The 24170-nt window shown below is 46.4% G+C and overlaps 1 protein-coding gene across 4 annotated transcripts in view; it reads left to right on the top strand.

Annotated features, from left to right (window-relative positions):
• Positions 1-9453: 9453 nt before the first annotated feature.
• CDH3 (cadherin 3) overlaps positions 9454-24170 on the top strand; it is a 74681-nt gene continuing 59964 nt past the window's right edge. For 3 of the 4 annotated variants that reach the window (XR_009348698.1, XM_059152178.1, XM_059152177.1), the window contains exons 1-2: positions 9454-10309; positions 10507-10627. Coding sequence is in view for 3 of the 4 variants with exons in the window: in XM_059152178.1 (XP_059008161.1) it covers positions 10256-10309; positions 10507-10627 (175 nt within the window). In the remaining variant the exon portion in view is untranslated. The remainder of the gene's footprint in view (positions 10310-10506; positions 10628-24170) is intronic. The other variant, XM_059152176.1, reaches the window with a different exon arrangement.

Raw genomic sequence — 24170 nt, 5'->3', positions numbered from 1 at the left:
GAATGGAGAGGTAAGTGGGGACTAGACCATGCAGAACCTTGACAGAGCACAGTGGGGAGGTCTTTAGGAATTTTATTTTATTTTATTTTATTAATTTTTTAAATATATTTTTAAAAGATTTTATTTATTTATTTGACAGACAGATCACAAGTAGGCAGAGAGGCAGGCAAAGAGAGAGGAGGAAGCAGGCTCCCTGCAAAGCAGAGAGCCCGATGCGGGCTCTGCCTAGCTATGTGATCTGATAAGTCACCTTGTCTCTCTGAACTCAGTTTTATTTTCTGTAAAACGAGGACCCTAGTATCTATTCTGTCCATTGTGGGGATCAGGGAATAATGGTACAGAAAATATTTTCAAAATGCAAGAAAAAAATAGTATTATTATTTCATTCAATAAATATTTATTAAGCTGCTACTGTGTGCCAGGCACTGTCGTTGGTGCTGGGAATATAGCAATGGGGAATGGGGAGGAGACAAAAATCTAACCCTTATAGGGTTGGTTATTACAAACTCCATTTAGATTCTGGGCTTTTTGGATTTTGATCATATTTTCCAAATTGTCAGATTACCTTAGGCCCCTGTTAAAAAGTATGAATTCTTGGCCCAACCACAGTCTTGGTCAGAATGGGGAAGGTTAGAATGGAGGCAGGATTAACGAACTTATTCAGAAAGGACTGAAAATAAGACTAAATGGATGAAACTGCCTCTTTTTTTTCTTTTCCAAACACTGATCAGCCACTCAGCAATCCTGCACATGTCTGTTTACATGCTGAATTTTCCAAAACATTTCTAATAGTAAGTGGCTTCAGATGGCTCCTAGGGAAAACGAGTCCAAACATTAGAAGCCAGTCATGTGACCTTGAAGTTGCTGTCCTTGGCAGTGTTCTTGTCTCCCATAGAGTTTGCTGTGCAACCACGGGCAGGTCATTTTCCCTACCTGGATCTATGCGTCCTCATCACCAAAACAAGGTCAGGGTTCCCTGAATACCAGTTCGTGGAGGGGTGCTGAGTTAGTTGCATCAGAATCACCTGGGGAGCTTTTAAATATCCAGATTTCTGGGCCCCAGGGACTGGCAGGTCTGATTCAGTAGGGCTAGGATGGTATCCATCACCTGCTGTAACTTTAATTGGCTTCCTGGGCAATTTTTTTTTTTTCACTGTAGCATTTTTTTTAAAAGATTTTATTTATTTATTTGACAGAGATCACAAGTAGACAGAAAGGCAGGCAGAGAGAGAGGAAGAAGGCTCCCTGCTGAGCAGAGAGCCTAATGTGGGGCTTGATCCCAGGACCCTGGGATCATGACCTGAGCCAAAGGCAGAGGCTTTAACCCACTGAGCCACCCAGGGACCCCCATTGTAGCATTTTTAATAATATCCTTAAGTTTAAAATTACCCAGTCCTACAGGAGGAAAAGGGTTAACAAATGTTGATCTAACAGTAGACATCAGAGATTATATTTATGATGAATATTTTTTGTTTTTAGATTTTTATTTATTTGACAAAGAGAGAGCAGGAGCAGGCAGAGTGGCAGGCAGAGGGGGAAGCTGACTCCCCACTGAGCAGGGAGCCTGACATGGGGCTCAATCCCAGGACCCCAGGATCATGACCTGAGCCAACGGCAGACACTTAACAACTGACCCACCCAGGTGCCCCTATTTTTATAAGATTTAAAACTATTTTGTTTTACTTAAAATGTTTAATTTTAATTTTGTTTCATATGATTACAATCATAAACTATATAAAGGAAATATGGTACTTTCAAAATGTTACTTTTTTTCTGAGTCATTTTAGGTGAAAAAATTAACTCTTCACAAACATCTTGAAAACAGTGTCTTTTTCCTTGCTAAATGCCATTTTACAAACTGGATCTTTCTTGACATGTATACACACAGAAGAGTATAAAACCATGGATTTATTGCTCCATAAATTTCCTCTAAGTGAGCACAGACATGTATACACCACCCAGAACAAGAAATCAAACATTGCTGGCATCTCCTGGGCAATTTCTGATATGCATCCAGATTTGGGATGTTACTTAGAGTAGATCAAACTCTAAGTGCCTCAGTTTTGTAAGATGTAAATGTAAACTATAATCTGTAAAATGTAATCATTCCTCAGATGGTGGAATTGAGTAAGTTAATTTATGTAATGTATCTAGAACACTGTCTCAGCCATAGCAAGTACTGTGTTTTAACTGTCCTATCAATCAACATCCAATATGGAAAGCAAAACCACTGTGAGTCTTTGGAGGGAACTTAATGCAGAGGTGACAGAGAGGCTGAGAAGTCAAATAGGGGACAGTGATGCAACCTATAGATTAGGCCGCAAGAAGTCATCCACCACTTAGCAGGAAGAAGAGAGGGGAAAGGTGGTGTTACTAGAACCTGGACCCATAGCTGGAGCTATGGACAAGACACAGCCATTGCCACGACACTGATGCAGGAGAATAAATACCCTGGCTTTTTCATTGTCCTGCCTCCAAGCTTCCTAGTGCTTCCCATTGACTGATCCCAGCAGGAAGTCATCTCTCAAGTGAGCCTGGGAAACCTAATCCGAGGGTCATCAGTGCCTCTCAGGGGAAGGATGAAGAATGCCTTTGAGGACAGATTATTGTTATGTTGTAGTTGTTGTTGTTTTCTTCAAGGCCCTTTTCCATCCCTATAGTACTCAAAGTTTCTAGACCCTAGCCAACCACGGGTCTTCAGGGTTTTGTGAGTGCTTATTGATTAATTGATTCTGTGTGCTCATTGTACACACATATATAAATGCTTGGCTGCTGGTCTTTGGAAACTGACAGCTCAGGCCTTGGCAGAAATTCACTGATGCTAAAGGCAGCACAGCCCCTCCAAAGACTCAAGGAAATGGAAGGTATATGGATCAGGTTTCTTGCTGGGGTCAGCTGCCTCAGCACCTTGCAGTCTTCAGAAGTGATAGATGGAAGGAGCTAGCCAGTGACATCACCAGACAAAAAGGAGGGTCCCAGAGAAATCAAGAACAAATATAAAGAAGCAAGACTATGGAATCATTTGTGCAGAGCACTGGGCAGTGGAGGGGAGGGACAGGAAATAGGACCCCACCCTGTTTTAAGGCTCCTTCCTAGAAAAAGACTGCAAAATACCCGCTTGTCTTTGGGACACATCCCCCTAAGTATGCTGTGTGGGAGGGGAGATCTGGGAATTTTGCTACCAAAAATGGGCAGAAAAGCTCTTTCTAAATGTTTCTTGCAGGACCCAGAATTTAACCTTGAATCAGGGGCAAATAAGTTTATTTTAAGAGGTTTTTAAGAGAAAGGATCGGATATTATGGAATTCTTCCTAATGTACCGAAGACCTGCTTCACAAATTCATTCTTCCAGCAAATATTGACAGATAGCAGCTTGGCAACTGGTTCAGACAGTGAGTTTTGGAGTGAGGCAGAACTCTGTTACACTGTGGCTTTGCTTCTGCCTTAGTGTGTGGTCTTGGGCAAGGGACTTAACCTGTTTTCTCATCAGTGAAAGATAATAATATGAATGACTGTGTAGAGTTGTGAGGATTTGAGTGAGTTCATGCATGAAAAGTAATTAGTACAGAATCTGAATCTCAGGAAATGGTAGTAGTTGGCTTTATTATGACTTGTATTATTTGTATGATTCTTTGTTAAATACTTAGCCCTATGTTAGCACATTGGATCTCTCCTCAGCTCTGTGAGGTGCGTCAGGCAACCCACACGAGTTTTGCTTCTAATATGCATCTAGCACCCTGTCAGATGCTTATAAGTTGCATCTTGTTGATTTCATCCATTCAATAAATATTTGAGTATTTTATGCTAGGCTTTTTTTTAAAGATATTATTTATTTATTTATTTATTTAACAGAGACAGAGATCACAAGTAGGCAGAGAGCCAGGCAGAGGGGGAGGGGGAAGCAGGCTCCTTGCTGAGCAGAGAGACCCATGCGGGGCTAGATCCCAGGATGCTGAGATCACAACCCAAGCCGAAGGCAGAGGCCCAACCCACTGATCCAAACAGGCGCCCCTATGCTAGACTGTTCTGCACTGTAAACAAAGCAGGCAAAAACTATCTTTCATTGAGGAAATCCTCAATGAAAGGAGAGGGACAATTAATACAATTTAACACTTACGTTTATCGTGTTCTAAAGTGTTTTACAAAAATAGTGATATAACCAATGAGGAAGGTGTTACTATATTTATCCTATTTTATAGATGAGAATATTGGAGCACAGAGAGTAAGTAGAAAGTCACCTGCCTAAGGTCTCATATATCAGAAGAGCTGGATTCAGGATTTATTTATTAATTTTTAAAAAGATTTTATTTATTTATTTGGGAGAAAGATAGAGCATAAGCAGGGGGAACTACAGAGGGAGAGGGAGAAGCAGACTTTCCGCTGAGCAGGGACCCTGACACAGGGCTTGATCTCAAGACGCTGAGATCATGACCTGAGCCGAAGTCAGGGGCTTAACTGATTGAGCCACTCAGGTGCCCCCCTCCCTTTTTTTTTTAAGTAGGCTCCACACCCAAAATGGAGTCCAGTACAGGGCATGAACTCATGACCCTGGGCACTTCCTTGCAAGGGCAAAGGGACCGCAAGAGTCTATGGTCAGGCTTCTGAGGAGAGTCACATGTGCAGGGTACTAGGAGCATCAGCTCACAGAAGCTGAGAAAGGGGAACTCAGAAAACTTTAAAGGGGTCCCAGGGAGGGTCTGAGCAGTACCCTGATAGTGTTACTCCACACACCTTCCCAAACTCAAGAAATGGCATTGCTATCCTGCTGGTTGCTGAGGCCCCAAAGGCTGGAGTCATCCTTGACGCACTCTTTCTCTCGAACTCATAGCCAATCCTTTGGGTAATATTATTATTTGCAATATATATTTTTTAATTTTTAAAGATTTTATTTATGTATTTATTTGGGAGAAAATGAAAGAGAGAGAGGGAGAGAGAGAGCATGAGGGGAGGAGGGTCAGAGGGAGAAGCAGATTCTCCACCAAGTCAGGAGCCTGATGCAAGACTTGATCCCGGGACTCCAGGATCATGCTTAACCAACTGAGCCATCCAGGTTCCCTAAAAAAAAAAATGTTTTAAGTCTTCTTTACGCCCAACTTCAGCTCTGTCTCCCAACCCCAAGATCAAGAGCCGCATGTTCTAGTAACTGAGCCAGCCGGGCACCCTGGCAATAGCTTTAAAATACACCCAGAATCTAATTACTTTTTTAGAAACTTTTTAAAAGTCATGGTGAAACTCGTATACAGTTCAGTGGAATTAAGTACATTCACACGGTCACGCAACCATCACCACAATCCTTCCACAGAACTCATTTCATCATGCAAAACTGAGACTCTGTACCTAGGGAACATTTTGTTTATTCATTCGTCTGTGGATGGACACTTGGATTGCTCCTGCCTCTTGGCTATTGCAAATAATGTTGCTATGAGCATGGATGTTCACATATCTCTGTGCATCCCTGCTCTCAATTCTTCTGAGTATGTAACCAGAAGTGGAATTGCAATCTCATATGGAAATTCTATTTTTAATTTTTTTAGTAACCGCCATGCTGTTTTCCATAGTAGCTGCACCATTTTCCATTTCTACCCACAGCGCACAAGTGTTCCAATTTTTTAACATCCTCGCCAACACTTGTTATTTTCTGGGTACTTTTTAATCTGGTCATTTCTTATCCCTTCTACAGCGTCTACCCTAAACCAAGCTGTTTCTGCTTCTGTGTGGATGATTGCAGCAGGATCCGTGTTGACCTCCCAACTTCTACCCTCATTCCCTGTGGTCTCAAGGCTATGCCTCTGCTTACAGACTCCAGGGTCTTCCTCCCCTCCCACTCAGTAGGTTTTTACAATGGCCTGTGATGCTCTGTAAGATTTGTTCCCCACCCTCTTAACTCTGACTCATTTCCTACTTGTCACTCTACTCCAGACATTCTTCCTTTTATTTATTTATTTTTTTAATTTTTTTCTGTCCCAAGTAATCCACTGCCTCAGGGCCTTTGCTTGGGTTTGTCGGCCTGGAATACTCTTTCTTCAGATATCCTTACTGTAACTTGTTTCTTCACTTCCTTGTATTGTTCAAATGTCCATTTCTCAGTGAGGCCTCTTGGCTTTCCCCATTGCTCGCCCACCCCTCATCCATTCTCTGTTTTCTCCATCCTGCCCTGTGACTGGAGAAATGACCCCTAGAGACCATAGCACCTGGGCTCTCCTGCCCAAAGGCTTCTGGGTGGGTTAGACCCGTAGGAAGTGCTACTGGGAGATGAATGGCAAAAGGAGAAAGATGTTGGCGTTTTCTTACATCCCACCTGCTTGCCCTGGCCAGATAGCAGCTGCATTGGCAGGGGGAGTCCTTCCCCTACTCTCCAGCTCTCCCCAACTCCCAACTTTCAGTGACATCATTTCCTCCCCTTGCCCTTCAGTCCTCAAAGTTCTAAGGCCTCTCTGTTGGTGGTGGTCCCCAGAGCCTCAATATCCCTTTTGATTCTCTGAACCCTGCCCATTCCTCTAGGCCCCTCAGTAAGACTTGAACCCTCCAAGCTTGGATGATTCTGTCTCTTCCTGGATTCTGCTGGAAATACCTTCTGGATCATGTTATGTACAATTTCCAACCCTACCTTCTGTCTGGTGTGTTTTTTGATTTTTGATTTTTTAAGTCATCTTTTTGCCTATTGCAGGCCTTCAGCTCATGCCCCTGAAATCAAGAGTTGCAGGCTCAGGACACCTGGGTGGCTCAGATGGTTAAGCCTCTGCCTTAAGTTCTGGTCATGATCTCAGAGTCCTGGGATAGAGTCCCGTGTTGGGCTCCCTGCTCAGCAGGGTGTCTGCTTCTCCCTCTGTCACTCCCTCTGCTGGCGCGCTCTCTCTCAAATGAATAAATAAAATCTTAAAAAAAAAAAAAAAAAAGTCACGGGGTCCCACTAACTGAGCCAGCCAGGTGCCCCTACTTTGTCTCACAAATTTGCACTTCCATTTCGTCTTTGTTCATGCACACAGCACGTATGATCTAACATTTACTTACTTGGTTTTTTTTCCCCAACCTGGTCCCCCACCCCCGCGCTTGCGCACACACAGTCAGGGAAGGACTGTCCAAGGGTGCGGGGGTGGGGGTGGGGGTTGCTTGTTTTGTTCACCATTGTATCTCCAGTGCTTGGCACATAGCAGGCTACCAGCAAGTAATTTGCTGAATGAATGAATGAATGAACGAACGAGCGAGTGAGCGACAAGGGGGAGCCTCGGAGGAGACAGCAGCGTGGTCCAAGTTGAAGGCAGAAGAGCTGACTCTCAATTTCTCTTCTCTCCTCTGCCCCTCATTCTGCCCCTCGCCAAGAATGCTGAATGCCCTAGAAGGAGGCGGAAATGAGCGAGTTCAACGGCCCTCCAGCCAGGTGTTTACTTAATTAGGGCTTGTATCTCGAGGCTCCTCTGTGTTTAACGGTCCACTTAATAGCTTCATCTAGTTCCGCGCGGGCTCAGCGGAACCTGCCAGGCGAGGCTAGGCGGAGCCACTGGGTACCATCTGGGGCCTTCCCTGTCACGATGTGCTCCTGCACCCGTAGCTAACTTCCCTAAGAGCAAGAAAAGCGACCCCTGTGGTAGACCGAGGCTAGCGAGGTGCAGAGCTCAGCGAGCTGCCTCTGGCTTTTCCAGTGCATTGTCCAGTGCATTGTCCCAGCCGCTGGGACCATAAGCCAGTTAACCGAGCTCTCCCTTAATACCAGATGCCAATACAAAACATCAGCGGTGAAACTGAAGGGTTACATTTCTTAGTTTGGGGAATGCGAGGGTGCTAAGCAGGACAGAAGCCACTCACGAGGCAGAGGACTATTAAGCCAAGATCTTAAAGCAATACCAGGCAATGTCTGGCACTTATTATGTGCGAGGTACAGAGTTTAGCGTTTTAAGTGTATTAATTAATTTAATCCTAGTTTATATGTATTAATTCATTTAATCCTAGTACTTTAGAAATCAGATGTCTTAATGCATGCAGAACTGAGCCTCAAAGAGGTTATTTCACTTGCCGGAGGCCTCAGTACTAATAATCATGGTGGAACACCGGTTTGAACGCAGGCGGTATGGCCAGTGTTCAGCTGGAGAGAGGACTACCACTGTCCCAGCGCGAACCGCTTTCCTCTTAGCCACAGGCCTAATGGGTGGAAAGATAGGCAAGCCACCAGGTTGTCCCTAAAGGGCCAGAGAATCTATAATTACAGACTCCAGGCTCCTCAAAGCCTGGAATCTGAGCTGGGGAGAAGGAAGGAGGTGTCAGCCTGGGTTCTCAGGGTAGCTAGGGAAAGTAGGGAGAGGCTCCAGGGAGAGGCCTCAGGCAACAGGATCTTTGGAAAGCTCAGCTTGGTGGGGAGAGGGTGTGCAGGGTAGAGGGATTGAGTCTCAGGAGGGTTTCTTTCTCTTTTTTTAAGATTTTATTTGTTTGACAGAGAGAAACAGCCAGAGAGGGAACACAAGCAAGAGGAGTGGGAGAGAGAGCCTGATGTGGGGCTGGATCCCAGAACCCTGGGATCATGGCCTGAGCCAAAGACAGACGCTTAACTACTGAGCCACCCAGGTGCCCCCAGGAGGGTTTCTGTGTCCGGAGCCCACTTGTGTGTCCTGAAGGGGAAAGCAAGGTCTAAAGTAGAGGGACAAGGGGTGCATGGTGCCTCAGTTGTTAAGCGTCTGCTTTCAGTTCAGGTCATGATCCCATGGTCCTGGAATGGAGTCCCACACCAGGCTCCCCGTGCTGAGCAGGGACCCTGCATCTCTCTCTCCCTCTACAGCTTCCCCTCTACTTTTGCTCTCTGTCAAATAAAATCTTTAAAAAAGTTTTTGAAAAAAGTTGGGGCGCCTGAGTGGCTCAGTCAGTTGAGTGGCTGCCTGCTGCTTGAGTGGTGATCCCAGGGTTCTGGAATCGAGTTCCGCATAGGGCTTCCTGCTCAGTGGGGAGCCTGCTTCTCCCTCTCCCTCTGCTGCTCCCCCTGCTTCTGCGCTCTCACTCATGATCTCTTTCTCTCTCAAATAAATAAAAATCTTAAAAAAAAAAAAAAGTAGAGGGACGAATACTAGCTCCTCCACCTTTCAAGAAGGGGTGGGGATGGGGTTCGGTAGGAGAACTGTTTATGTGAGAGGCTCCCAGAAGGCCGCTTGATTAGTACGAAGTTTTTACTTATATTCAGTATTTCAGACCAATAACAGCCTCGTCAAAAAAAAAAAAAAAAAAAAAAGACTTGGGTGCCTGAGTGGTTCAGTGGGTTAAAGCCTCTGCCTTCAGCTCAGGTCATGATCCCAGGGTCCTGGGATGGAGACTCGCCTCCTGCTCTCTGCTCAGCAGGGAGCCTGCTTCCCACCCCCCCTCCTCCGCCTGCCTCTCTGCCTGCTTGTGATCTCTATCAAATAAATAAAATCTTAAAAAAAAAAGACTTTTTAAAAGTATTTACATTTTATATAAAGTTAAGAAAGTGTCACATTTGTATTTAATGGGGGAGGGGTTCCCTGGAGATGATGACGCTAATAACCGCGGTCTACTCGCCCCCTTTGGCTCCACAACAGCCGCTGAACTCTGGGGCCTTCTTTCCTAGCCTCCAGTTGTTGGGCTGTGCAATGGAAGTAATGAGTCTTCCGCAAGTTGCTGCAAAGTCCCTAACACGGCCTCTCAGCACTTCACTGCCAGCTTTAAGCCTTACTCCTGTGTCCTCAGCGGCCTGGCATGGGAGGTGGAGAGAGAGGCAGGGGGCAGCCCCCGCTGTAGCCGGCTGTGGGGCGTCCACACCCGGCCTTCATCAAAGCTTTGGATAACAGTGCCTTGGGGGAGTATGAATGGGGCGCCTCGGTTTCCAGTCGGGTTCAGAAGCGTCTCCACTTTTTTCTCACTGTAGCTGCAAGGCACAAAAACATTTTTCTTCGAGTGCTGCGGAGACTGAGGAGCGGGGTGGGTTTTGCTCTGTTTTTAACCTCGAACCCAGAATCTGTGGAACACAGCCTGGGTCCTGGCGGGTAGCAGTTCCGGAGACGCCCGTGGGCATTTCAGAATTGCTGCATTAACGCGAATACGGGCGTGTATCGTGGGCGTCCCCACCACGCCTGCGGGGGCCCCACCTGCGAGGGGGCGGGACCTGCGGCGCCGGACCAATCAGCACCCACCTGCGCTCACCTGGCCCCCACCCCCACCCCGCTAGCGCCAGCGGGCAGAGGCGCTCAAAGGCACCGGGAAAGCTTGGCGAACCACTGTCCCGGGGAGGCTGCTGCTTCTTCGTCCTTCGTTCTCCAGCTATGGAGCTCCCTAGTGGGCTTCTCGCATCCCTTCTCCTCGTCCTCCTCTTTAAGGTACTCCACTGCCTTGCCCCCGCCGGAGCGGTCCAGCTGGGCGGGTCCGCACGCGTCGGCGGCGTCGAGGGGAGAGAGTTGCTGGGCTACTTGCGGCCAAGGTGGCGGAGCAGAGCCCCGCGAGGGATATCGGGCCGGGTATGCAGAACCGGGCACGCCTGTGACCCAGCCGTTCCCTTTTCTCCTCTTCCCTCAAGGCGCAGGTTTGCTGGCTGCCTTGCGTGGCCTCCGAGCCGTGCGGGGCGGGCTTCGGGGAAGCTGAAGTGACGCTGGTGGCTGGAGGCGCCAAGGTGGATCTGGGCCAGGCGCAGAGCAAAGGTAAGACCTTCCTCGAGGTATCCCGATGGAAACGCGGGGCCGAGGGTCGCACGTGGGCTGCTCCAGTGGTCCGCGCGAGGGGTGCCCAGGCTGGGGCGGGGGGGATTTCTGGCGACGCTGCCTCCGCCTCGGGTTTGGAGAAGGAGCAGAAAGCATCTCGGGGGTTAGCGTGGGGGTGGATGGCGGACAGAGAAGGATGGAGAGCACAGCGCCGTCCGACCTGCAACTCCTCCTTGCCCCGCTGCGGCGGCTTACCTAGAACACCTTCGGGGTGCGGGGCGGCTGAGTTCCTCACCCAGCCGGGACGTGGGAAGCTCTCTCCCCACTGGCCCCCGCAAAGGAATGCGTCGTCCACATTCCTCCCCCAACCCCCGCGCAGGTGTGGGGATGAGCCGTGCCCTGGGCAGCCCCCTTCGCCCCTCTCGGGCCCCCTTTGTGTACCGTGCTTTGTGTCTCCGACGGACAGACCGGGTCTGTTTCTCTTCTTCGTGCTCCCTTCCCCCGCCCCCCCCCCTTCTTCCCCGGCAGCTGGAATGCACTCTTAACCCTGCCCTTCCCGGAGGGCCTGCGCCCCTGCAGCCTGCGTGGAAACTGGGTCTGGCACACCTGGGCTGGGGCCATCACGCAGTGGGACACCCCTGCCCCCCACCCCCAACTTGGGACTGGAATGTTGGGGGAGTGGGGAGGGGGTCCCAAGCCGGAAGGTCTTGAGCCGAGGGTGCGGTGGATAGGGGGATCAAAGAACATTTTTGATCATTTAGTATACTAGTACCCCCAACCCCAACAAAGTTGAAAATCTTGAGAGCGGGGAGACATTTTGGTGCGGAGAACCAGTGCGTTATGAGATCTGAGCAGCTGCGGGCTGATGGGGGCCTCTTTTCCCTCTATCCAAGACAGGACAGTGGGGGTTTCTACACCCATCAAACCCAAGTTCTTAAACAGAGGTGTAACCCAGGATCCTTGGGTTGGGGTTCCAGCGGATCCCTGACCTGTGAAAATTGTTTAAGAACATGTGTGTGCATTTTTCTGGGAAGGGGATCTACAGTTTAGGTGGCTTTCAAAACAATTAAGAACCTTTGCCACCTAGCCTATTTCTAATGCCTTCATCAGCAAACCCCTCACCCCAGGTACAAATTACCAGTTTGAATGTAGAAGTACTAATGCCTAGGGGACAGAATGGCTCTCCTTTGTTCCTTCACTGGAGGACTGGGGTCTGGAGTCTGTGGGAGACTTTTTTTTCCCTTTTCCCAAACAACCTTGCAGATTGACAAAACAATTAACACCCTGGCTAGGCCAGGCTCCTTAAACTCTGGGATGTAGGGAGCCAAGCAAAGGCATTAAGAGGCCATGCCTCATAAACTTTAAATTCTTGCACATGGGTTTATTACTGACTGGCTAACAAACTGCAACTCAGCCAACCTGTAAAAATGTTAACTTGGGCAGGGCCCCAACTCCAATTCCGGCTCCCTGAGGAAGCTTTATTGCTAACCAGACCTCTGCCAAATCTGTACTCCTCCCCCGCATTGTCAAGTTCTCCCAACTTCAGTCTCATGGCTTTTGAGTGTTGATTGTGCCGGATCTTTCTTACCGAAGCAAGAAATATCAGATTAACTGTCACTTCGCTAAGCTTGGGGTTGTTGGGGGGAAGCAGTTATCAGGTTTTCAATTTCACCGTCCGGTTGGCGCGTGTTTCCTGGTGATGTCAGGCATTTTAAACCTTTTGAGAAAATTCTGCCTTCTTGGATGTCTGCTTTATGGTTGTGAAAATGGTGGGTTCATGCCAAGAGCACACCTGGGTTATAAAACAAAGAGTGGGTTAATGTGCTTAGCTAACCTTGAGCCGCCCTGCAACATGACTGGTTCTTACAGTAGTTTTCCTGTGAAGTAGGCTGCTGCCTTCTTTCTTAAGTAAAAGCAGGTTTCTGGGTCCAGTGGGTTCCAATAAACTGACACACCCTAACAAAAAAATACTGATACTTCTCTTCTTAGTCCTCAGCTGCTGACATCTTTCTACCTCCCCACCTCCATCCCAGCTCTGTGTCCTCTGTGCACAGGATGGATCCAGCCATGTTGAAAGGGTTATCCTGAGGGTACATACAAACTCTCTCGAGTTTGGCCAAGCAGCCAAGTTTTCTTAGTGCGAAAGAACAATTGCCCCTCTTGTTCGCCCCTGGGTTATGAATATCACAGGTGTCTATGAAGTTGAGCTCAAAGAAATTATCTGATATAATTAATACCTTGTTTGCATGTGCACTTTGCTCTTCAAAGCACTTCCACAACTCTGAGCTTGCTTTGTCCTCCTGACGCTCTCTTGAAGCTGGTAAGGTAACTATTAAACAGCTTGAGCTCTTAATCTCAGAGTTGGTACTTCAGAAAGCCTGTAACCCAGCTCTGCTGGAGGTTTCAAAGGTGGAGACACAGAAGCAGCTTAATGGATTCAATTTTGTAGGCTGAATAGCTCAGGAGCTACCTTGAGGGTCACAAACATGACTTTTCCCTTTGGGTTTAGTTCTGGACCCGATACTTCACAGAACACCCAGAAGGTATTTGCATGAACCCTGACAATCTTGTGAAGGTCTGCCTGTTTTACCCATGAAGCCTGAGTGGTTGTGGCTTCACCAGAGGCATTACTACTGGAACCAGCTGGGACTTGAATAGAAGTTTGTGATTCCTAAGTTCTGTGACTTTTATCACTACCAGAAAGTGGGAGGTGGAGGAAAGGAAGTGGAGTGTTGGAGCGCCAGATCCCACAGACACCAACAGCAACCCCTGTCCAAAGAGCAATTTGTCATTTATTCATTCTTATCATAAGGTTTTCCAGAAACATTCCTGTAGGGAAACTGGCTTAGATACAGTGTCTCGGTGTCTTAGTGATGGGGCTTGGGTCAAGTGATGCTGGGCTTGCCTCGACCGAGGGCAAGAGGTTAATCGAGGGAGGCAGAGCTGGAATGTTCCCCCCAACAACCACAACTGCACAGTCTGTGGGGCTGCCTCCAAGTGTGGTCTGGAAGCAAAGACAAAGAAGAGGTGGGAGGGGGGAATTTGCATGGTATTAGGACAGTGATTAAAAGTGATTGACCCAACGTGGTCATACATCCTTAATGGTGGACAGTCGAGAGAGGCAGCTTAATTACAGTAAAAAATCCATTACTTCATTATGGGCCCTCAGCAGGTTTAACTCACCCTTAGTCAGTGTTTCAGTAAGATTAAAGCTAACCCACATTAGCTTTGGTAGGTAACTTCAAAGTTTCAGTAATGAATTTGACTGCACATGAATTAACTTTGACATGAATTTGCCTATTTCAACTTGTGTAAAAATTGCCTTTTGTTTTGGGGCCTCCATTCTGGACCATGCCCTCTATATTTTATTCTTTCAGTAAACATATATTTAGCATCTGCATGTGTCAGACAGTGTTCTAGAACTACAGCTAAAGCTATGGACAAAACCAAGTTCCTGCCCTTGGGGAGCTGATAGTCTAATATTTTTTATGGTTATAATCATCTTGCGAAGCAGGTAGTGGTAACTCTCCTTTGCTGTGAACGGGGATAAGCAACTTGACGTGAGGTCGCTGGGGTCGTCAGAACTGAGGCCAGGATTTTATTTTATTTTAATTTTCAGCTGTTTTTTTTTTTTTTTTTTTTTTTTTTTTTTAAGTAATATCTATACCCAGCATGGGGCTCAAACTCAACCTCAAGATCAGGAGTCATATGTTCTACTGACTGAGCCTCTCAGTTACCCCAAGGCCAGGATTTTAAATCCAGGGGGATTCCTTGGTGCCCAGTAAATCTGCCTCAGTAATGAATATTTGGAAACTAGGGCTAGGGCTTTGAGCCCAGCTGGCTGCCTTCCTGGCTCAACAGTGGACTAGGGGTTGGTTGCTGAAGCCTGTTGCACATCACCGTTAGCTTGTGCCTGGGGAGCAGGTCCCAAACCTCTCGTCTCCCCACCTCCTCACATGGCACTCTGTTCCTAGGTTACCCAGTGCAGGGTGCCCTCACCTCCCTGCCGTGGGTAAGGAAGGCATTGCTTACTGAGTTTCTAGGGCTGGAAACTATAGCTCTGCACAGCATTTGGAGGATAATGGAGGAGGAGGGAGAGGAGGACCTTCCCTGCTCAAATCAGTTGAGGCTTTAGTTCTGAGGCTGAACTGTCTCCATCCAGAGAACCACTGTTATTAAAGAATAACATATATGGAGGAAAGTGCCCAAATCATAAGTGTACAGCTCAGTGATTGCCAGAGATTTGAAATACCCATGTAGTTGTACCTAGATCAAGAAACAGCATTACGGGGCGCCTGGGTGGCTCAGTGGGTTAAGCCGCTGCCTTCGGCTCAGGTCATGATCTCAGGGTCCTGGGATCGAGTCCCACATCGGGGGCTCTGCTCAGCAGGGAGCCTGCTTCCCTCTCTCTCTCTCTGCCTGCATCTCAGTGTACTTGTAATTTCTCTCTGTCAAATAAATAAATAAAATCTTAAAAAAAAAAAAAAAGAAAGAAACAGCATTACTGGGGTGCCTATTTGGCTCAGTCAGTTAAGCATCTGACTCTTGATCTCAGCCTATGTCAGGGTCGTGAGTTCAAGTCCCATGTTGGGTTCCATGCTGGGTGTGGAAATTAGTTAAAACAAACAAACAAACAAAACAGCATTACCAGCCCCTCAGATGCCCCTTCCTTCCCATTCTCTATCCTCCCCACCAAGAAAAGCACTGTCTTGACTTCTCATACCATAGATTAATTTGCCCATATTTGAATTTTATGTAAAAGAATCATATATCCTCTTGGGTCATTATACCTTGTAAGATTCTTCTATATTTCTGGAGGTATTGTAGATGAGTATCAGTGTCCTGTAGCATTCCATTATGTGATGATTCTTCTATTGATGGTATTTGAGGAGTTTCAGATTTTTGGTTATTATGACTAGTACTGCTTGAAGATTATTGTTCCAGTCTTTTGATGAGGAGTCTTGGTATACACTGTCTGTTAGGTACATACCTGGGAGCATAATTGCTGGGTTAACTGAGGATTACCTGACAATCTCAGTACTAGGGCTGTGTACTGAGGAGTCAGCTTTTGTCGGTCTTGAAGGAGCAGAGTCTCTTCTGGATTCTACCATCCCCTCCTCCAACAGTGTCCTCACCAGACCCCTTCTGGATTCTTGATTTTCAAGAGACAGCAAGTCTTTATTTTGTCCTTGGCTACATCCTTTGTGTTGGGAGAGAAATCCTTCCCCTTTAATTGTCCTTAAGCCAATCCTTATTATTTTCCCGCCAAATAGAAAGGCAATCTGGAAATGGACCTGAATTTCTTAGGTGAGGTCTTTGTGGGTCATTTTTATCCTGGACAGTGTGTGCGTGGGGAGCAGCCTCCTCAAATGGACACGGTGGTCAAGTCCAGCTCCTCTCTCATTATGGAGGCAATGAGGTGTCTGAGACCCAAGGACAAGTTGACTGGTCATGAAGCCAACAAATGTCAGAGTACCTACTGGGTGTGAGATGTTCAGAGACGACACAGACTCCTAGCTCGTTAATGTCAGTGAACTCCCCAACTAGAGGCAGAAGCAGATCAGCCACCAGGAATTTTAATTGCGAATCTGACTTTGAACAGTTATTTACTGAGCACCTACCAAGTGCCAGATACTATTGTTCCAAGTTCTTCGGTTATGTTGGTGAGCAAAACATGCCCAGAACCCAATCTTCGTGGGCCATTTTCCTGCTGGTGAAGGAAGACAGACAAAATAAGTTGTGTGTGTATGTGTATAATGTAGTATATATAACATAGTATATATAATAAGTGTATAGATACTATATAGTATATGTTCTATATATATAATATATAACATGTTATATAGTCACATGATCTGAGCAGGACGTAGAGAGAAAAAAATATGGAGGCACATAGGAGGGCTGCCAACATGTTCTTAGGAGGACTTGAAGGAAGTTATGTCCAAGCTGAAGGCTGGGGAAGAATTATGCAAGGGGGTTCAGGCCGGAGAGTTAGCAAAGGGGTGTTCCTGGCAGGGGAACTGTATGGGGGCCAGGAACTTAAATATGTTTCGTCTGGTTGGATTATGGAGTATAAGGTGGGAAGAGGCAAAAGGCAGGGTCCAGTCCAGCTTGGAATGTGTCCCACCCCACCAGAGAGGCAGTAGGGTGTTTGGGAAGGGCAGATGGGGCTGAAGTCCCAATTGTGCTCTCCTGGCGGCCAGAGTCTCTGAAGTCTCCTCTGGAACCAGGACCCTGGGCTCCACCTCCAGCATCCCCCCTTCCTGCCTCCCCTTCCCAGCTTTCCCCAGACCCAAGAATGTTGTAAGTCTCAGTCAAATTTTCCCCCTCATTTCATTTAGTTACCTGTCATTGCCAGGCAGCGGGGCTACCCGCCAAGGAAGGGCTTCCAAACAAACAACAACAACAACAAAGCAACCTAAATACCACTTACCAAGAGCTTACTGAGTTCTAGAGACTACACTATGTACTTTATGTAATAAGCCCTTTTAATCCTCCTAAAAGCCACCCCTCCCCACCGTGGGGGGACGGGTGTTGAATTGGCTTCATTTAACTGAATAGGAAACCCAGGCTTGCAACTCTGCAACCTATCCTAGGTCACCCAGATAGTAAGTTGTGGAATTAGGATTTGAACCCAGGTTGGTCTCCCTAGGTGTGAGATACTAACCACACTCTTAAGTATTAGAGACGGGACCACGTTGTGAGTCCTGGCCACAGTCAAGCTAGAGGAAGATTGGAAATAGTTAACTTCTGACCCAAGGGCTTTGAATTCCTGTTCCCTCCACAGGCCTCTGTTAATCACCAGGAGCTGGAGTTGGGGGGAGGGGGCATTTCTATCCAGGACCCCTGGCCTCCTCTTTAGGATGTGGGGGGATAGGGCTCGTTCAGATACCAGGCCTGTTAGCGCTCTCACTGACAGTTCTCAGCAGAGAATCTGCTTCTGGCTGGTTATCTTCTACTTCTCCGCATCCCCGCCCCCCACCTTCCTGCCCCCTCCCCTGCCCTCAAGGACTCCCCCTACCTTGTTCAGAGTGGAGGAGCTTGATACACTCTGCCTTTCTCCCCTCGCCTCAGCCAGATCTGGTCACCCTTCCCGTTTTGGGTGACTAGAGCGTCGGTGGTCTGCAAATTCCTCAAGCTGACGGAGTCCTCTCCAGGCTATGGCAGCCGTGACCCTGCTAGACTTCCGGGGTGCTGGGATGCTGCTGTTCTCTCAGTAAACCAAAATGCCTTATCCTGGAAATAGAGCAGACAGACATCTTCCTTTTTCCCCATGCCTCACCTTGGAACTCACAACTCTTGACTCCTCTGCTGTCTGACATTTAGGGAGAGGGCCTCCGAGCCAGGAGGTGGGCAAGCTGGTGACTTCTTCCCCATCGTGAGCACCTCTGAGGCTACACAGAACCCCAGCGAGGGGAGATCTGTTCTCCACCAGACCCTAAGGCTTGATCTCAAGGGCTGGATGGGGAGATGGGGCCAGGGAGGCACAGTCCCAGGCTTTCCTTTTTCCTCTCAGCCCCAGAACTCCAGTTTTTGCTTAAGAGCACATAAGATTAGGTCCGTGTTACAGCTCTCTTACCAAGAAAACTTAAACCTGCATAGAAGGCTAGAAGTAGGTTGATCTGGCCCAGAGTTCTGATCTCAGGGTCTCACATCAGCTTGAGGAAGTCTTTGTTCCTCTGGAATTAACTGTATACAAGATGCATATGTATTTTTCTGAGAAGGTTCTGCCCCCTAATTTGGGAAATGTAGCCTATTCCTCACTGTCTCCCCAACCCCCTCCCTGTCCCCAGCTCAGGTGCATTCGGTTCTTCAGAGTCTTAACAAACCCAGTGCGGGGCACAGGCCTGATGGCGGACATCTGGGCAGCGGAAAATGGGGTTCTCAGCCTGGTTTCTCAACCCAACCTATGTGGCCTGAGGCAAGTCACTCTGCTCCCAGCTCCTCAGCAATGAGGCTCTGACTCTGTCCTGTGTGTGAGACGTGCCTTCATGTCCATGGAGCTACGAGGAGGTGGACTGCTGGTTGGTCATTAACAGGCAGGACTGGAGCGCTCTGCTCTTCTTCTGGGTGCCTTGCTTAAGGCTGGCTGCCTTCTCACAACGAGTCCCATCTTGTTGTAGCTTCAGGCCGAGAGGAAAGTCAGCTCCTTGTGGGCTCCTCATACACAAGCCAGAACAAGATGCGGGGCCCACACCCTGCCCTCTCCTTGTGGAGTCTGCCCGAGCTGGGGCTTCCCACCAGGGCTGCTTGACCTGTAATTTTCTTGTCTTTTATGGTCTTTTTCCGCTTCCAGAATGCTCCTGCATTCCCCAGCGGGGACTCAACTACACTCCAACTGGTTTAGTGGTCTTTAGCCCCTGAGTCAGTAGTTTGCAAGCTTGGCTGAGTACCAGGCTTGCCTAGGGAGTTTTTCATTTCTATCACATCCCCCTCCTAGGTACTACTGATAACTGTTTATGTAGGGTTGGGCTGGTTGGTTGGAATTTTACATTAATACATAAATACATGTTCACTGTAGAAGACCCTGTTTTTCAATAAACTATGTAATGCTTAGTATGTGACAGGTACAGCTCTTAGCGTTTCATATGTATTAGCATGTTTAATCACCATAGTACCTCTTGGAGTAGGTAGTATTATTATCCCCATTTTCCAGATGAGAAAAGAGACCAGAGAGGTTAAGTAACTTGCCCACGATCACACAACTGATAAAAAGCTTGGGATTCAGATCTAAGCAACCCAAGCTTTAACCACTGAACTCCACTGCCTCTGAACAGAACCAAATCAGAAACACAGGAAAGTTTTTCTCTTCCTCAGTTCTCCTACCTAAGGATAAGCACATCCAGTGGTTTAATGTGAATCTTTGTGGACCTTTTTCTTGACAAGAAATTTATGTGTGCATTCAGGAATTTTTAGAACAAGAATTGGGCTATCTCAAGCATATAAACATTGTAACTTGCTTTTTTAACTTAATGAATCACAGGCATCTTTCTCCATATTGTTAAGAACACATCTATCTTATTTTTAACATTCTTCTACATGGTGGATATACTATGATTTATTTAGCTAAGCCCTTGTTTTTATCTTTTACAGATGTGGAAGTGGGGAGGAGCTAACATAAAAATTGTAAAGTGTTTGGATTTTCAGAAACCTAACTATCAGGAATCACCTTATTAGGAAAGACTGTTGTAGAAGGATGATCACATGAATTGTTCATCTTAACCCCATTCACATAAATTAAACTTTTCTGTTTGAATAACACCTTTAAGATGACAGGCTTTGCAGTAAAGTTAATAAGGTTACTATGCCATTTAAAAACCATTAGTTTGGGGGCGCCTGGGTGGCTCAGTGGGATAAGCGCCAGACTCTTGGTTTCTTTCTGCTCATGTCATGATCTCAGGGTGAGGAATACGGGCCCCATGTGCACCCCCTGCTCAGCAGGGAATCTGTTTCTCGCCTCTTCCTCTCCCTCTCTCTCAAACAAATAAATCTTAAAAAAGCATTCGTTTTTCACAGTAACCATTGTTTGATGACTTAATTATCTGATTGTCTCAGAAGCATTTGAAGTCATCAAAAAATTGAAAAAATGTAAGCTGCTTAACTCATAAGTAAACTGTAAAATCTCAGCGCTTGCATCGTTTTCCTTGGGTGTTGAGAGTTTTTGAAAATGTGACATTCAGTCAAAGCAAAAATGGAAATTTTCTCAGTTTTGTTAGATGTCAAAATCTAGGTAGCAAGCATTTTGCTAAAGAAAAGTTGATTTCCTTTTTTTTTTTTTAAGATTTTATTTGTCAGAGAGAGACTCAGCATAAGCAGGGGGAGCAGCAGGCAGATGGGGAGGCAGGCTCCCCACTGGAGCCTGATATGGGACCCCATCTGAGAATCGTGGGATTATGACCTGAGCTGCAGACAGACACTTAACTGACTGAGTCACCCAGGTGTCCCAGTTTCCATTTTTAAAATATATATTTATTTATTTATTAACAGAGACAGGGGGAGAGGGAACACAAGCAGGGAGAGGTAGAGAGGGAAAAACAAGCCTCCTGCTGAGCAGGAAGGCTGACATGGAGCTCCATCCCAGGATCCTGATCTGAGCTTAATGACTGAGCCACCCAGGTACCCCCCGGGTTTCCATTCTTGAAGAGGATATTCATTTATGATCTTCTTTTCTTCCAAGCAGTGCTTATGAACTTTTTCTTAAACCCAAATAACACTGTAATAAACAGTATTGTAGAGGACAGTTGCATGATTTTTTTTTTTAAGATTTTATTTATTACAGACAGAGATCATAAGTAGGCAGAGAGACAGGCAGAGACAGAGAGAGGAGGAAGTAGGCTCCCCACGAGCGGAGAACCCAAAGCGGGGCTCGATCCCAGGACCCTGGGATCATGACCTGAGCCGAAGGCAGAGGCTTTAACCCAGTGAGCCACCCAGGTGCCCCCAGTTGCATGATTTAAAAGATAAATTCTTGAAAACCTCAAATAATTCATAACTCTCATGATTGAAGACTTATATTCTCATGTGAATATATGTGAACTGTATGTATTTGGGGTAGGGAAGCTAGAGCAGTGCTTACAGTTCACTAGTCTCTACAGTTGTGAAATTATGTGACTTTACATTATTTGGGAGATTTGCACTTCTTCAAACTTTGCATACAAAGTGCAACTTGAATATTTATGTCACCATTTCAAATTTCTACAATTGAAATTTGCGTAAGGTGCAAGTATGTTATAATGTGTAGAGTGCCTGAGCTGGAGTTGCAGAGTGCTGGGGTTAAATCTGTCTAACTAGCTGTGGAAACTTGGATAAGTTGCTTAAACTCTGTGCCTCAGTTTCCTTATCTGTAAAGGGATAATTATGGGAATCTGATAAGGCTCTAGTGTATATTTAATGCATTAGTATATGAAAAAGCCTTTAGTAAATAAATAAATGTTTAGGTGTTAGCGGTGGTAAAGTAGCAGTATTCTTACAATGGTAATAGTTTGTATACGTATTTCTTCAGAATGGAAGCAAAACTGCTGGGTCACAGGACTTTCATATTTGGCTCAACATTATTGAACACCTACTTTGTATCAGGCACGGAGCTAAGTATTGAGATACAGTGATAAGCAAATTCTAACATAGTCTTTGCCTTTGGGCACTATTGAGAGTAGTAAGGGAGATAGACAATTAGATAATAACAAGTAAACATACAATTACAGTTGTAATAAATTTTGTGGCAGTTACATAGAGCTTCCCTGAGAAAGTAACTTGCTTTGGGATCTGAAAGATGTTAGGAGTTAAATGGGTAAATTGGAGCAGGAAGTGTAGAGAGACACTGTTTTGGGGGTGGGCAAAGGTCCTGTGGTAAGGGGGTTATGCTGCATTTAAGAAGAGCACTAACGTGGCTAGAGAGTGGAGTCAGGGAACTGAGCGCATTAAAGATTTTGTTTTTTATCCTAAGAACAATGGCACACCGTTGATGAGTTTCAAACAAGAAAGTTGGTCATCTCATTTTCTCAAATGTATGATTTGTTGCACTTTAAAAGATCCTTTTTTTTTTTTTTTAATGGAGATTTTTGCACTTACTAAAGCTAAATATGATGTGGTATGTACTAAAGAAGTGGGCGTAGAGATGAAGAGGCATGAATCTTGGTGACTGGGAAAGGGAGTCTGGAAGGTGATGTTGCTAGCTGACCATATGTCAGGCACTGTGCAAAGTACTAACTCATTTAACTGAGTCAGCTATTATTAACATCATTCAGTTTTATAGGTGAGGAAACAAACTTGCTGAAAGTTGGTGATGGAGCCACAGTTTCATTTCAGCCCAGGTAGTTTGAGCTGCTTCTGGGACTCAGATTTTGGGTTTGAGTAGCTGAGCACATGATAATGTCATTCGCTGGGGACCTTGAAAAAGGATCATATTTGGGCCAAGAATAAATATCATAGATTTGCTTTTCAACAAATTGATTTCAAGATATCTTTAAAACATCCAGGGCAGGAGCGCCTGGGTGGCTCAGTGGGTTAAAGCCTCTGCCTTCAGTTCGGGTCATGATCTCGGGGTCCTAGGATTGAGCCCCACAGGGAGCCTGCTTCCTCCTCTCTCTCTCTGCCTGCTCTCTGCCTACTTGTGATCTCTATCTGTCAAATAAATAAATAAAATCTTTTAAAAAAAATTTAAAAAATCCAGGGCACCTGGGTGGCTCAGTTAAGCATCTGCCTCCAGCTCAGGTCATGATCCCAGGGTCCTGGAATGGAGCCCCACTTGGGGCACCCGGGACGCCTGCTTCTCCCTGTCTCTCTGATGTTCCCTCTACTTGTGTGTGTGCGCTCTTTCTCTGTGTGTCAAATATAAATAAATCTTAAAAAAAAAAAAAACGTCGAGCGGAAATACTGCATAAGCAGACATGACAGATACATGTGTTCAGAAGAAGGATCTGGATATTTGAAATCTTGATAATAATATCTTTTGAAGTGCCCTCAAAAAGCCATTCCAATTTAACTACTTTGGAGAAATAAATGAGACAACTAGAAACTTTTAAAAACCAGTAAACTGCCTCCCTGAGAACATCTTCAGAAACCGATTCAGAAGTGATGGGTGGGCTGGAAATAGGATATCTGGGTTTTTGAAAACGTTCTCCAGGTGAATCATTCAGCTATGTTTGGGAACCAGTGCCTTTACCCAACAGACCCTTAATTGCTATCCCAGATATCCCAGGGTGATCACTAGGATCTCTGTTCTGGTCTTGGAGGGTGGGAATCCACAAGCCAAGCAGCACACCTCATGCTGAACTTTGAGTCAGCCCTATTCCAAACTCCCAGGGTGCTGTGGAGTAAACCCAGCTTGGGTTTTTCCCTGAGGAGGACCCAGCTCCCAAGGGTAAGGAGGAACCTGAGTAATGCAGTTCTTTGCAAAAAGTTTTCAACAGAGAGGCAAAAAGAAATCTCCAGGAAAGAATTGCTTTCTCCTCAACAACATGGGGTTATAGAACTTTTCTAGTAAAGGGGGAAGGGGATCTCAACATCTCATTCTGATAGCAGATCGAATATATTTTATGGAAAAACTGGAAGAAAGGCAGAATGGAAGCCTACCATCCATAAAGGACCTCTGTCATTTCTTTCTTTTTTAAGATTTTATTTATTAGAGAAAGAGAGACGACCAGGGGGGAACAGCAGAGCGGGAGGCAGGCTCCCCATCGAGCAGGGATTCCAACTCAGGACTCCATCCCAGGACCCCTGGGATCATGATCTGAGCTGAAGGCAGACGCTTAACGGCCTGAACCACCCAGGCGCCCCCCTTTGTCGTTTCAAATGAACATTTTCACTAGATCTTTCTGGGCCATTTCCTTAACCAAGTGTTCGTTGACTGATCTGAGCGAGGGGTAGGGCCAGAGTTCACTGCTTCAGGGCTCCCCCTCTAGTCCTGCTCTCTTAAAGTCCAGCTTCATGGCTCCGTGCTAAGAGCCCCCTGAAGCCTCTAGGGCTCCCTCTGCTGGAAGCTCCAGGTCCAGGGGGAGCGGTGCTCTGAGCGGGGCCATGTGGGAGGTAGAGCGACACTTGGCAG

This window comes from Mustela lutreola, chromosome 16 (assembly GCF_030435805.1).
Source record: "Mustela lutreola isolate mMusLut2 chromosome 16, mMusLut2.pri, whole genome shotgun sequence".
Lineage (NCBI taxonomy): Eukaryota > Metazoa > Chordata > Mammalia > Carnivora > Mustelidae > Mustela > Mustela lutreola.
The sequence above is the reverse complement of the archived record's forward strand: the minus strand, read 5'-3'. Positions and strand labels throughout refer to the sequence as shown.